The sequence below is a fragment of the Bufo gargarizans genome, chromosome 2 (assembly GCF_014858855.1).
Source record: "Bufo gargarizans isolate SCDJY-AF-19 chromosome 2, ASM1485885v1, whole genome shotgun sequence".
NCBI classification, from domain to species: domain Eukaryota; kingdom Metazoa; phylum Chordata; class Amphibia; order Anura; family Bufonidae; genus Bufo; species Bufo gargarizans.
The window spans coordinates 529,596,877-529,611,477 of NC_058081.1; the positions used below are offsets into that span (position 1 = coordinate 529,596,877).

General features: G+C 43.8%; 1 protein-coding gene across 7 annotated transcripts in view; it reads right to left on the reverse strand.

The window, feature by feature from the left end:
• The window catches only part of PDE3A (phosphodiesterase 3A), a 255,848-nt gene that overhangs the window by 4,300 nt on the left and 236,947 nt on the right, over positions 1-14,601 (reverse strand). For 5 of the 7 annotated variants that reach the window (XM_044281487.1, XM_044281482.1, XM_044281486.1 and 2 more), the window contains 6 exons: positions 13,856-13,967; positions 5,865-5,978; positions 5,384-5,583; positions 4,786-4,989; positions 1,407-1,568; positions 725-1,037 (listed from right to left, as the gene is read on the reverse strand). In XM_044281487.1, coding sequence (XP_044137422.1) covers positions 725-1,037; positions 1,407-1,568; positions 4,786-4,989; positions 5,384-5,583; positions 5,865-5,978; positions 13,856-13,967 — 1,105 coding nt within the window. Of the gene's footprint in view, positions 1-625; positions 628-724; positions 1,038-1,406; positions 1,569-4,785; positions 4,990-5,383; positions 5,584-5,864; positions 5,979-13,855; positions 13,968-14,601 lie in introns of all 7 variants that reach the window. The other 2 variants (XM_044281489.1, XM_044281484.1) reach the window with 2 other exon arrangements.

The following is a 14,601-nucleotide window of genomic DNA, read 5'->3' on the forward strand; positions in this document are numbered from 1 at the left end:
CCCTGTAGTAGAGTAAAAGGTACTGGTTTTGTCCCTAATCCATGTGTAAAAAAGGAACACCTACATAAATAGATTTTAAAAAGTCGCAGAAAATAAACAACTCCTGAATTAGTCTAAAACTTGAAAATAGTTTAATGTGGTGTAAAAGCTTCCAAAACAGGTGCAATTTCAGTAGTAAACCAAGTGAGACTGTCTAAAGCTGCTTTTTATGTGCCCCACTGTGGAGGGGATCTGCACATACTTGGTGAAGGGATCTGCATATACTGCAGAGGGAATCTGAACGTATTGGGGAAGAGCGTATGAACATACTGTACTATGAAAGAGAATCTGCAGATACTGGGGAAGAGGTTCGGCACATACTGAGGGACAGGATCTGCACATACTAGGGGAGAGGACCTGCACAGTGAGGAAAAGGATCTGCACATACTGGAGAAGAGGATCTGCACATACTAGGTGAGAGAATCTGCACACACTAGGTGAAAGGATCTGCACATACTGCGGGAGCTCCTGCCTGTGTACATTTCCTGTCATTGAAGCCAGTAACGAGTGGGTTCAAAATGGACACCCCCCACCAATACACACACACACACACACATAGGTGGTTCAGTCCTAGCAGAGGTGATACTTCTCCTTTAAGAGACAGCTTATTGAGTTGAATTTCCGGGTGGTTATCAGAGATAGGATGAGGAGGTGACAGAAGAAGAATGAATGTGGTTTTTCTTACCCTTCCCTGACTTAATCCCCCATAAGGCATCTTTGAAACAACAGAAGATCTGAGAGGACATACTTGTTAGGTTCTCGGAGGGTTCAGATGTCTCCTCCTCTGTGGTGTCCGTGTCATCATCCTGCTCATCTGTGTCCCCGGAATCATCGCTGTCCTCTATCAATGTCCCAGGCATCAGTCCGGCAGAGTCGTATGAATTACATAGTGGTCCCACAATGTGAGTAATAAAAGATTCTTGAAGTTTGGCCAGTTGAGGAGCCGATCGATCCATGAAGGGGCTGATTGGGAGCCCGAGACTTGCTTCTTCATCGCCCTGAGAACAGACAGAAACAAGTCAACAGAGATTACCCTTGGCAATGACAATGACATTTTCAGGACTAGACACAACTGTAACAAACATATACTGTAGCTGTGAAAATTAATAAATCAGGACAGGTATTCGACTTCTGAATATAAACAATGATCTCATGCACTGACAGCAAGCGGAGATCATTTCACTAAGCAAAGATGAATCTTCATTTACACTGAACCCCTGAGCTCCTGGAAAATGTAGAGAAGATGTGCTTTTTGATTCACCCAGAGTGATAGATTTTAAATGTAAATTTGGAGAAATTCCAGCTTCTCAGCTGATAACGGTATTGTCTGACGGACAATGATATCTGATGTGTAAAGCCACAATCACCTGCTCATAGAACTCATTGACAATGCCCTCCGTCCACTTGAGGTGGAGATCCTTGCACTTGGCGGGTCCGTTGATGTCAGCTAGCTTAATGCACATCTGACAAACCAATAATCGGTCATTCTCGTTTGACCAATCGATTCCGGGTCCTACATCTTCATTCACCTTTAAGGAAGAAAGGGAGGATATAAGTAAGACGAAAAGAAGACAAAGGTGGAAGAAAGACCGAAAACATAAGAAAGATGGGGGTGGACAATGGAAGAAAGATGGGGAATGAAAGTAAGATGGAGGATAGAGGGAAGAAAGAGAATGGAAGCAAAACAAAGGATGTAAAAAAGCCGGGATAAATGGAAGATGGGAGATATAAAGAAAATGAAGGACGTAAGGAAGAGGGAGGTGGGAGGAAGGGGATGGAAAAATATGAAGGACAAGGGAAGACAAATGGAAGGAAGATGGGGGTGGAAGCAAGAGAGAGGATGGAGGGAAGACGGAGGATAGAAAAAAAGCAGAGGGTGGAAGGAAGAGGGGAGATAGAAGGATAGAGGATGGAAGGAACATAGAGAATGGAAGGCAGGCAAAGAATGGTGGGGATGAAAGGAAGGATAGAGGGAAGATAGATAATAAAAATTCAGAGGATGGAAGCAAGACAGAGGATAAAAGGAAAACAAAGCATGGAAGGAGGAAGGGAGACAAAGAATGGAAGGAAGACGGAGGATAAAAGGAAGATGGAGGGAACACAGATGGAAGGAAGAAGAAGAATAGAAGGAGGATGAAGAGAACACAGAGGATGGAGGAAAGACAGAAGATGGAGAGAAAACTGAGGATGGAAGTAAGATGGAGGATTGAAGGAAAACAGGACCGAAGGAAGAGGGGAATAAAAACAGGGAATGAAGGAAGATAGAGGATGGAAAGAATACAGATGATTAATGGAGGGAAAGGAAAGATAGATGGAAGAAGGGAGATGGAAGGCAGGTTAAAGAATCACTTCCACAAACATTTTTATTCTCTGACCTGTTGGAAAGGTACATGATGTAAACTGTAGTGAAGGTAATCCTCTTACCAGTGACTGTATATATCCCCTCCCTTCTTGTCCTCAGCTGTGTCATGTGACCAACACTCTGACTATACAAATAACAGAATCGTATGTGTGGATAAGAAGCCAATTTCTCTATGTAATCCTGTGGTAGCCGCAATGTCAGTCTTATTGGAATGAATAGAGAAGTAATTGACTTGCTGTCCTGTGTCGGTTGGTGATTAGAGTGTTGGTCACATGTCACATCTGAGGATCAGAAGGGAGGCTATAACTCACAAATACAGTTACTGGCAAGAAGATTACCTTCACTACAATTTACATCAATTACCTTTCTAGCAGGTAATTTTTCTGGGAATGCTACTTAAAGGATAGAGGGAAGAGAGAGAGGATGGAAGTAAGATGGAGGATTGGAGGAAGGAAGAGGAGAGATTGAGGGTGGAGAGAAAGTAGTGTATGGAAGAAAGGCAAAAGATGGAAGCAGGAAAAAGGATGGAAAGAAGAGAGACAGAGGATCGAAGGAAGAGGGAAGATGGAAAAAAGAAAAAGAAAGGAAGGTGGAGGGAAGATGGAGGATGTAAGAAAGACAACGGATAGAAGGAAGATGAACGATGGAAGGAAGAGGAGGATGGATTAAAATGGAGGATAGAAGCAAGTCAAATGATAGAAGATAGAAGCGAGACAGAAGATGGAAGAAAGACAAATGATTGAAGCAAAACAGAAGATGGAAGATAGAGGGTAGAAGGAAGACAGAAAGTGAAAGAAAGCGAGGGTGAAAGGAAGAGAGAGGATGGAAGGAAGACTGAGAATAGTAAAAAGATGGAGCATGAAAGCAAGATGGAAAAACAGATGGAGGATAGAATGCAGAGGATAGAAGAAAGCTGTAGGATGCAAGAAAAATGAAGGATGAAGCAAGGCAAAAGATGGAAGCCAGAAGGAGGATGAAAGAAAGACAATTGAAGAAAGCAAAGCAAAAGAAAAGAAGGAAAACTAAGGATAGAAGGAAGACAGAGTGAAAGGAACAAAAAGGATGGAAGGAAGACTAAGGATGGAAGGATGATGGAAGAAGGACAAATGGTGGAAGCAAAACAGAGGATGGAAGGAAGACTAAGGAAAGAAGAAACATGGAAGATTAAAAGGGTTTTCTGAGATTTAAATACTGATGATCTCTCCTAAGGATAGCTTATCGGGAATCTGATCAGGGGGTTCGACACTCAGCTGTCTGAGAAGGCACTGATCAGCTGTCTGAGAAGGCACTGGTGCTTGCAGTAGTGCTGCGGCCTTCTCACAGCTTTCTCTAGGCCAGTGATGACACAGTCATCGTTCACATGGCCTAGGCGTAGCTCAGCCCCATTCAAGCACAGCCACTATACAATGTACGGCGCTGTGCTTGGTAAACAAGGCCGTGGCACCGGTGCCTTCTCAAACAGCTAATTGTCGGGAGCCCAGTGTGTTGGACACCCACTGATCAGATACTAATGACCTATCCAGAGGCCAGACCTAACATGCACGGCTAGATCGCTGCTAGAATGTCCGCAATATACCTGTCCCATAAAGCTGTGTGCTTTTATTGTGTTTAAAAAATGATTTTATAGATATGTAAATGACCCTGGTAAGGAGCCTAAGGGGCTGTACTAACCTTCTTGGAGCCCAGCCATGCCCCCTGTGAAGGAGCCCTTCACCGCCTGCGTCCTCCAAATCTCCTCTTTGCTCACAGTTAGATTGCCGTAATCCCGGTATAGTGTTTCTTCCCTGTGCTGGCATCGGCAATCTAACTGTGAGCAAGCAGGAGATTCAGAGGATGCAGGCGGTGCTGGGCTCCTAGAAGGTTAGTACAGCCCCTTGGGCTCCTTTCCAGGGTCATTTATATATCTATAGAATCATTTTTTAAACACAATAAAAGGATACAGCTTTATGGGACAGGTATATTGCGGACATGCTAGCGGCGATCTAGCCGTGCATGTCCGCAGCTCTATAGGGTAAAAAGAGGTGACAGAATCCCTTTAATCACATATCTGTATTTTGCACATACATGGTTTGCGGACTGCAAAATACATATGGTCGTTTGCATGAGGCCTAAGACACAGTATTGAAGGAAGAGGGAAGATGGAGGATGGAAGCTAGATAAATAATGGAAGGAAGATAAATGATGGAAGGAAGATTGAGGAAGGAAAGAAGACAGTGGATGGACGGAAGATGGAGGATTGACTGTAGATGGCAGATGGAAGGAAGATGAAATAAAGACGTAAGATGAAAGGAAGACAGGGAGTGACACGATGGCAGAGGATATAACTACGGCTACACCAGGGACAGCAGAAGCACCAGATGCCAGAACATGGACTTTGTACTGACCTTTGCATTGAACTCTGCCAGGAAATCAAAGTGCTTTTTGAGGTCTGTGGCCAGAATCGCCTCGATCACCAGGAAGCGAAACCTCTTAAACTCCATGTGGTCTAAGTTGACTAAGAAATTATATTCAGGCCTGGAGAGGAAGAGGTTCCAGGCAGCTGCTGCATGATGATTCTCCAGGACTGACCGATCATTATATAGCACTGCCTAGAAAATGAGGCCTCCAGTCATTTGCTGTCGACATATAGGATACAACCCCTTCCCATGTTATAATATGCAATATAGTTAGTCCCATAAAATGTACAATTATACACCCCCCTTTATCATAATAAAACATACAATGCAGCTGTTCCCAAAACTCTAAAATAGAACATACTGTAGTCCCCATGTTATTAGCATTATATTATATATTATATTATTATTATATATTATTAGCCACATACTTGCAATCATTTATAATGTAGCACACTTCCCATATTATCATTTATTATGTAGCACACTTCCCATAATATCATTTATTATGTAGCACCTCCCATATTATTGTAATTTATAATGTAACCCCTATTTCACACTCCAGGAATTTCTGGCCAGGGTCTCTCACCTGGGGGGCATTTGTAGCTACTAGGAAGGCATTGGTTCGTCCCGGATGGTCATAGTCATGCATTGCTGCCGCTACGTACAGCGCCATCAACTCTAAGGATGGTATATTACCCGATAAACAGCCATATGTCTCTTCAGAGGGATTGTACGTCTTAGAGAAGACATATCCCATGTGTCCATGTGTGATTCCACTGTCAGAATCTGCAGGAGAGATGATACAGGATCTTACACTTCAATATACTATGACCGACAACAGCTGAGAGCCCAGTTGTCAGACTCAGAACCCATTAACACCACAAAGGTAACAGGTTCCGGCTGATAATATATAGTATAATATACTGATAATATAATGTGAAAGTCCTCCTGAAGGCAGCATCCAGCCCCTAGTTATAACAGACATGATGGGTAGGAGGACACCAGACATATACATTTCTGCATTACAGTATATGCTAATAAGATTCAACTGGAAGTGAAGGCAGTACCGGAATCACTGGCCGAGCTCTGATCATTCACAATTGTATGGAGTCCCGGGATGGCCTGAGTACTCAGATACCAGACAGCATGCAGGACATCAGTGGCGTGGATCCGATTGTGATCTGAAAATATAAAGGTGTTCTGTATTACTAGTGTTCACAGCAGGAGAAGCTGATGGAAGTCTACCACCTAGTGGTCACCCACTGCAACAACTATATTATTTTCCAGTATTTGTATACAGTGTCATTTATTAAGACCGGCGTTTTAGACGCCAGTCTTAATAGCCTCTATAGCTGGCGGTAGATCTGCCAGAGTTAGGTAGAGGCACCGCCTCTACATGACTTTAGCGGATCCACCGCCACTTCTAAATGTAAGACAGCTTCCTAGCTGTCTTACTTTTAGACCATTTTCTATGCCTAAACCAGATGTAGAAAAATGGTAATTGAGACGGACCTGCCGGCCCTTCCCCTTCCATGCTAATCCCACTTTTTTAGACCTGGCTTTAGCAGGGAAAAGTCGCAGATTGCAACGCAAAGATCCTGATATAGGTGTATTCCTGGTTAGTAAATTACCCCTATTGTGCTTACATACAGCCAGGGCCAGCGTTAGGGGGGGAAACTGGGCAATTGCCCTGGGCCCCCGTCACCAAAGGGGCCCCCTTCCATCAGTGGCGGATGACGTTCGGGTTGGCAGCCCCAGACCCACCAACACCGACCCGAGCTCCCACATACTGCGACTGGGCACAGGAGCGCATAGTTCCCTGCCCCGCCGCCGATCACTACCATAGTAGGCCTGAGGCCTATGCGGTAGTGACATCCCGGTGCAGGCTTGCGTGCTGACATTGTTGTAGAAATATCAATAGTTGTAATCCACTCGCATCAAAGTTTGTGTAAGGAAAAAGGTAAATCCCTATTCCCTTAGCCGCAGTTAGAGACAGACCCAGTTGTTACCATCTTGCTTGAAATTCTGAGCAACTCCTCTCCTCCCTGCTTAACCTGTTCCTTTTATTTACTTACAAAAGGTGTAAAAGGGGCTGGCCCAAGACAAGGATACAGGAGGTGATAACATACAGGAAGTGATGACATATCAAAGGACAGGGAGGGGCAATCAATGTGGCTGGGCAGACAATGCACACACCCCATCCCTGTATAAGGAAGGATGAGTCATGTCTATTGTCCGATCAGCCAGGTGGCCGCCCATCCACCATCACTGTCAGCATGGACCTCATTCAATACTGCTCAAAAGTGATCAGTATCTAATAAAGATCATTCTACTGGTTCTTATAGGTTTGAGATTATCTGCGAGACATTGCTACGGCTATTGTCAGTATACGGTACGAGTATACCGACAAGGCAGATATGCATGTCTTAAAAGCAGATATGTATCCAGAAAGGGATAGCGAAGCCGCAGCAGAGGTATAATATGTATCTCGCGTTATGCAGACTTCACTTCTCTAATGTGTATAGACATTTAAAGGGAAGAAGCCCAGTGCTTGCACTTAATGCTCACAAACCGGCAAACGCCCCCCTACACACTGAGAACACGTCTCCAAGCCCATGAGAAGGTTTTCATACTGACGGTTTTACCACTTGTCCCGATTCAGCCAAAGTACCCTCTGCTAGAGCGTTCTTTGGCCAAATCCGACACAGGGAGACAGATGACAATCTATAAAAACACACACACATTCTAAAATAAAATGTCCACATAATAAAATTTCCACAATAACATCATCGCGTACGCCTGTGCCAGGACACAGCACAGTGAAGTGTGCGCGCCTGCCATCGTGCGCCTGGCACATAGGTGAGTATTTAGCTTTTAGGCTTTTTCATTATTTTTTTTATTTTTTTATGTGCCAACTTTGGGGGACACACAGAAGGACATGTAAAGAGACAGTACATCGGGGGGAAATTGCATTATGGTGGAAAATTACTATGTGGGGGGAAATATTATGGTGGGATTACTATGTGGGGCAAATTACTATATGAGGCAATGTGAGGTAAACTACTGTGTGGGGGCAGTGTGGGGGACACTACTGTGTGGGGGCAGTGTGGGGGACACTACTGTGTGGGGGCAGTGTGGGGGAAACTACTGTATGGGGGCAGTGTGGGGGACACTACTATGTGGGGGCAGTGTGGGGGACACTACTATGTGGGGGCAGTGTGGGGGGACACTACTGTGTGGGGGAAGTGTGGGGGACACTACTGTGTGGGGGACACTACTGTGTGGGGGCAGTGTGGGGGACACTACTGTGTGGGGGCAGTGTGGGGGAAACTACTGTATGGGGGCAGTGTGGGGGACACTACTATGTGGGGGCAGTGTGGGGGGACACTACTGTGTGGGGGCAGTGTGGGGGGACACTACTGTGTGGGGGCAGTGTGGGGGGACACTACTGTGTGGGGGCAGTGTGGGGGGACACTACTGTGTGGGGGCAGTGTGGGGGACACTACTGTGTGGAGGGAAGTATGGGGTAAACTACTGTGTGGGGGCAGTGTGTGGAAAACTACTGTATGGGGGAAATTACTATATGGGGGCAGTGTGGGGGGAAATTACTGTGTGGTGCAAATTACTATATGGGGCGGTGTGGGGGAAATTACTATGTGGGGGGAAATTACTATGGGGGATTACTATATGCAGGGCCTTGCTTTTGGGGAGGCACTGTGTGGCCAATTCTATTTTTTCTGTGGACACTATAGAGGGATTATTACCTGAAGCACAATATAGGGTGTTGTTATTACTCGGGTTACTCTAGGGGACATTATAGCTTCTGTAGACACTATAGGGACATTTGGGGTAATTTATCAAACTGGTGTAAAGTAGAACTGGCTTAGTTAAATACATTTAGATAAATTTAGATAAATAAATGAATGGATTTTGTACCTGCAACAAATTAAAGTGTATGAGGATATCGAAAAGGAAACGGAGAGCGGCAAGAAAGACCTTTCAGGCATAGACACTGGTGGAACTGTGCGGGTTTTCACTAGAGGTGCGAGTGACGACAGCCAATGGGGGGGGGGGGGGGGGGAGGGAAGGGTGTTTATAGTTCTATTATATGCAGTAAGTATGAATTTGCAGTCCTACTTATAGTCTCTGTAGTATTCTGCTACTCGATTATAGGATAGCTGTCTATTTTTGTGAAGTGGCTCCTTTGTATCGGCTGCCTGTTCTATTATAATGTGTCCTGTTTTTTATTATGATGAAAAAAATATATATAAAAAAAAGAACTGGCTTAGTTGCCCATAGCAACCAATCCGATCTCACCTTTCATTTTTGACAGCTCTTTTGGAAATCCAGTTATACTTTACACCAGTTTGATAAATGACCCCAATTATGTCTACTGGGGTCACTATTTTTCAGCAGTATAGTACCTGGGGCGTTGCAAAGCACAACAGGCACAGTATTGGGGTGGCAGCAGGATGACACTGTGGGGACACCAGGATGGGGAGGTTGATGGAAAATTTGAGAAATCTAATGTGTCTGTGTTACAAACTCTGTAGAGACGAGATGTGGCTGAAAGATTTAGGTCTACATGACAGGAGATGTCCCTGGATGTAATGAGGTATGTGGTCACTATGACATGCAGAAAGTGTTTTTAAAGGCGAGTTACACTATAAAGGCTATATTTGTTTGTCTTTCCAACCTGCTTCTTGTTTTTTTCAGTTAAAAGGTTTAAATGGGAATTTGATATGGATGGTCTATCCTCAGGATAGGTCATCAGTATCAGATCAGTGGGGATCCGACTCCTGAAACCCCTGCTGATCAGCTGTTTGAAGAGGCCACGACGCTCACCAGGGCTCCGGTGAGCACTGCGGTCTCTTTACAGTTTACCAAGCCCAGCGCCGTACATTAGACAGCAGCGATGCTTGGTATTAGGCCATGTGACTGATATACAGTCACATCACTGGCCTCCCAACAGTTGATCGTCAGGTGTGCCGGGAGAAGGACGCCAGCCGATCTGATATTGATGACCTATCCTACAGATAATCTTATACACCTTGCTGGTACTGTATTACACTGCAGTTTCTCGTGGAAAAACCATGTGTAATCCGCAATCAGTGCAGGCAGGCTATGTGTGAATGTGCTGTTTGTGCAATATTTCTTTTGGGGCCCCACTTAAAACTTTGCGCAGGGCCACCCTTTGTCTGAAACCGGCCCTGCATACAGCTTTACTTAGATTTTAATCACTCCCATCATTCCTGTCCCCAGGACACTCACAACCTGCTCTCTCTCTATTACTGTGTGGCATACCATGGACAATAACTTACCCCTGCCACACTTCAGAATGCCCCCTGGTCTGCATCACGGTACTGTGTAAAGAATCACCACTCGTCCCTCACTGTGACCATAGGATCCATCCTTGTTGTCAAAGCTTATCTATTCTTCCCTTGTACAATGCCCTCTGCACAGGGCACAGAGCATGTCTAGAAAACCCTTCCATAGAAGTCAATGAGGTCCCCTTCTGACCATTGTGTCTATGGACCATGGGGCTGTGATCAACAGCTCAGGCAAGATGGCTACCTCCGTAATCATGTTCAGGAAACACAATAAGAGGACTACATAGGAAAATCAGAAAATAAAAACTGATTAGGGTGGGTTTACATCACGTTTTTGTCATATGTTTAATGCACACAAAAAAACATATCCGTTAACGGATGCCTCAAACAGATACCATACAGTGGCATCCGTCACCATAGAGTTCCACTGTAAAAGAAAATGTATACATTAACGTATACAGTTTTTTCTGGACATTGCAGAATGGAAAAATGTGGTATACTACGCTTTTCCATTCTGCAGAGTCCTGTAAAAAAAATTATACTTTTTTTTACAATGGGACTCTATGGTGATGGATGGCACAGTATGGCATCTGTCTGAGGCATCCGTTCACATACACTTTTTTGTGTACGTTAAACATATGACAAAAACGTGATGTGAAGACACTTTTAGAAAAAAGGATATGTGTCTCTATCTGGTTTTAACTGGCAGAAAAAAAAATATAGGTGACACTTTCCCTTTAAAAGGCTGGACATTGACTTACATGGTAGATACCTATAAGTGACACTAGGGGGAGTTCTCTTCCTTCCAAATATGCATATATTTTTTTTCTACCAGGAAGCATTGTCTGCAAGACTCCCTACAGCAGTGGTTATCAACCTGTGGTACGCATACCACATGGGGACCAAGCCGCAAAAAGTAATAGTCCTCTATCATTGGTCCTAATGGGGTGTCTGTCATTTTATCTAAATGCTGAACCATTCTCTCATCAAATCTGAAGGAACAGCTGACAGAGGCTAGGAACTGAGGTGTGAGAATAGCCCAATTGTGTTAATATTTATAACTGTTCACTTTCTTTCTTGGGGTTACATGGTTTAAATTTCTCGTCAGTAGAGGGTACTTGGCATAAAAAAGTTGATAATCACTGCTCTACACCAACTGGATTTCCATGAGAAGGGCCAGTACCCCTGGGGGTTATTTCACACACTATGGCCAACATTTACTATTCAGATGCACCAAAAGAATAGGGGGAATTTATCATTTTATGGTGTTTTTGTGTTCGTTTTAAACTTTTGATATCAAAAACACTCAGACTCCTACCGATCTCTAGACCAGAACAAGAGGAGAGAAGCGTGCAAGACACGGCCATAAACTTTACTGCAGTGAGGAGAGAGAACGCTCTAAGGCCACTTGCAGAGGAACATGATTTTTGGTTGCTCTATATTACACTTTTTGTGAAGCAAAGTAACAAATAATATAAATACTGAAATTTCATCTCCATTTGCCATTGACTCTTGTGGAACACTTAAAGGGTTAACAAAGTTTGTAAAATCAGTTTTGAATACCTTAAGGGGTGTAGTTTCTTAAATGGGGTCACTTTTTGGAGTTTCTACTCTAGGGGTGCATCAGGGGGGGCTTCAAATGAAGTCCAGCAAAAAATCCAAAATCCAAAAGTCACGCTCCGCAGGGATCATAAACTTGCATAAGCGCTACAAACCGCAGGTCTGAATTGACCTGTGGTTTGTTACGATCAGCAATGCGGGGGTGGGGGGGGGGGGGGTCACAGGATCCCCCTAGGCATTGTCACAGGGTGCCTGCTGAATGATTTCAACAGGCACCCTGTTCCGATCACTGCCGGCCGTGCGGCAGTGATCAAAACTACACAGGACGTACCGGTACGCCCTGGGTCCTTAAGGACTCAGGAAACAGGGCGTACCGGTACGTCCTAAGTCCCTAAGGGGTTAAGACAGATTGTAATTTCTCATAAAATAGTTATCAGTGAACATTCTCCATATTTCTGCTTTATTTTGTCATCATTTTGTAAATGTAATTTTATTTCTTTAGGACGTTAGATTGTTTAGAATTTTGGAAGCAATTTTTCAAATTTTCAACAAAATTTCCAAAACCATTTTTTTAAGCACCAATTCAGTTATAAAGTGATTTTGAAGGGCTTTCGTAATGGAAACCACCCATAAATGACCCCATTTTAGAAACAAAGCCCCTGAAATTATTCAAAACTGATGTTACAAACTTTGTTAACCCTTGAGGTGTTTCACAAGAATTGAAACTACGCCCCTTAAAGAATATATTAATGGGTGTACTGAGCACTTTGATCCCCTAAGCGTTTTACGGAATTTAGAAACACTTGAATGTAAAAATTTAAAGTTTCATTTCTCCCAATAAAATGTTGCTTAAGCCTCACATTTTTTATTTTCACAATGGGTAACAGGAGAAAAGGCACCCCATAATTTGTTAATTTTCTCCTGAATATGGCAACACCCCATATGTGGTGGTAAACTGCTGTGAGGGCACATGGCACGATTCAGAAAGGAAGTAGCGCCATATGGCTTTTGAAGCAGATTTTGATAGATTGGTTTAGGGGTGCCATTGGTTTTTATTTTTTGAGTGATGGTCTTATGTAGGGTCTCGGTTTTTGCAGGATGAGGTGATGTTTCCATTGCTACCATTTTAGGCTACATAAGACTTTTTGACCGCTTGGCATTACACTTTTTGTGAGGCAAGGTGAGGGGCCATCTCATGTGATATGTTTATAGAGCAGGTTGTTACAGACATGGCGATACCTAATATGTCTATCATTTTTATTTGTTTTGTTTTTACACAGTGAAAGCCTTTTTGAACAGAATAAAATCTTGTTTTTGTGTTGCCATTTCCTGAGAGCCATAGTTTTTTTTAATTTTTTGTACGGGTTAAAAATCATCGTTTTAATGGTGGCATATTGTGCTGTCTAATCACGGTCTGCTGCCAGCAAATAATGATTTTGTATAGGGACGAGCGATGGCAATAGCGATCTCTCCGCCGAATACTGTGGAGGAGATTGCTGCAGTTAGCAGCAGCGCTCTCCTCCACTGAGGAACAGACAATTGCCGGGAAGGAGAGCTTCTTTTCCGACAATCGCCTGCAAAATCTGCAGATTTGATCATCCAGCATCAGCCACGGTCATAAATGTTGCGCATTTTCATATTGCCTGTCTATGTTCACTCTGTCTACAAATTAGGGATTAGTAAATGTGGGCCACTGTATGACTTCCATCATCCCTGTCCCCAGACGCTCACAATGTGAGTACACCTAGATGTTATCATAAACTGCACCAAAATTTGTTGCAAATTGGCAGATTTTTGCCATAATTTGCTGCATCTAGTTTTAGAGGGATCCTCTGCACCAAGCTTAACAAGAGGGCATGGCTTATTGGAAAAGGGAGCACAGAATGAAGATCCCTGGTACCGCTGAATCCCATTACTGCTTGGGGACAATGCATTCACTAAATACAACCATCCCGCACTACTGCTGCTAGAACTTTACTATTAACTCTTGCTGCCACTACTAGAGGGAGTTAGCTCCCCTTCCCCCTAGCACTTGGAGAACATGACCCCGGTCATCCCAAACTGTACTGTAACCACAACACTATAGGGCACAGAGGGGGAAGCCTAATCCTGGGATGATGACTTGTCCTCTACTAGTAGCGCTGCACACTGAAAGATAATGGACTCACAGGGGATGTCTCTGTATCCATTCTCCAGCGCGTGGAAGTAGTTCATGAATTCCTTCAGTGGAATCTTAAATGTCTCCAGCAGATTCATATCATCAAAAAGCCGATACGACATCTGGAAAGAAAAGCAGAGTCCGGTAAGCGGCTGGAACCGATCACACAGAGAGCAATATCAGGACACCGCAGGACAAGCCGCCCCGCTGGGTACAATGCGTTACGGACCATAATCAAACAAGAGAGCATGAGAGACACGATTTTAGAGCACTGCATGGAAATGGCTCGACTTTGCCCAACTCTATCCTGCTTTTTGGTTTTTCCACAAGGCCAAAATAGTACCTGGTTCCTTTTACATTATTGGAACCAGATCTGGGGTGGTTCCAAGCTAGCCATGTCAGTACCATGAAGTCAGGACCACACTGCTTTCTCTTGGAGATTGGTCCATGAGAATCATATATTTTTTTTTATTTTTTTTTAATTTGTCATTTTAAGAAATAAACATTTAGAACAGTTCAAAGAACCAGATTCACACAAATCAGTGAAACATGTTGGCAACGGTTTGGTACATTAAACAGATGTCATAAAAGTCTGGCAGTGTGATTCCTTCAGGACTGCCTTTTCGCCGTTGCTTCATAATAATTATCTTATACATTTTAATATCAATCACTCTCTCATACACCATCTTGCAGCGCCGCCAGGCTCCCGCATTCCTTTAGACCAGTGGTCCCCAACCTTTATTGTGCCAGGGACCA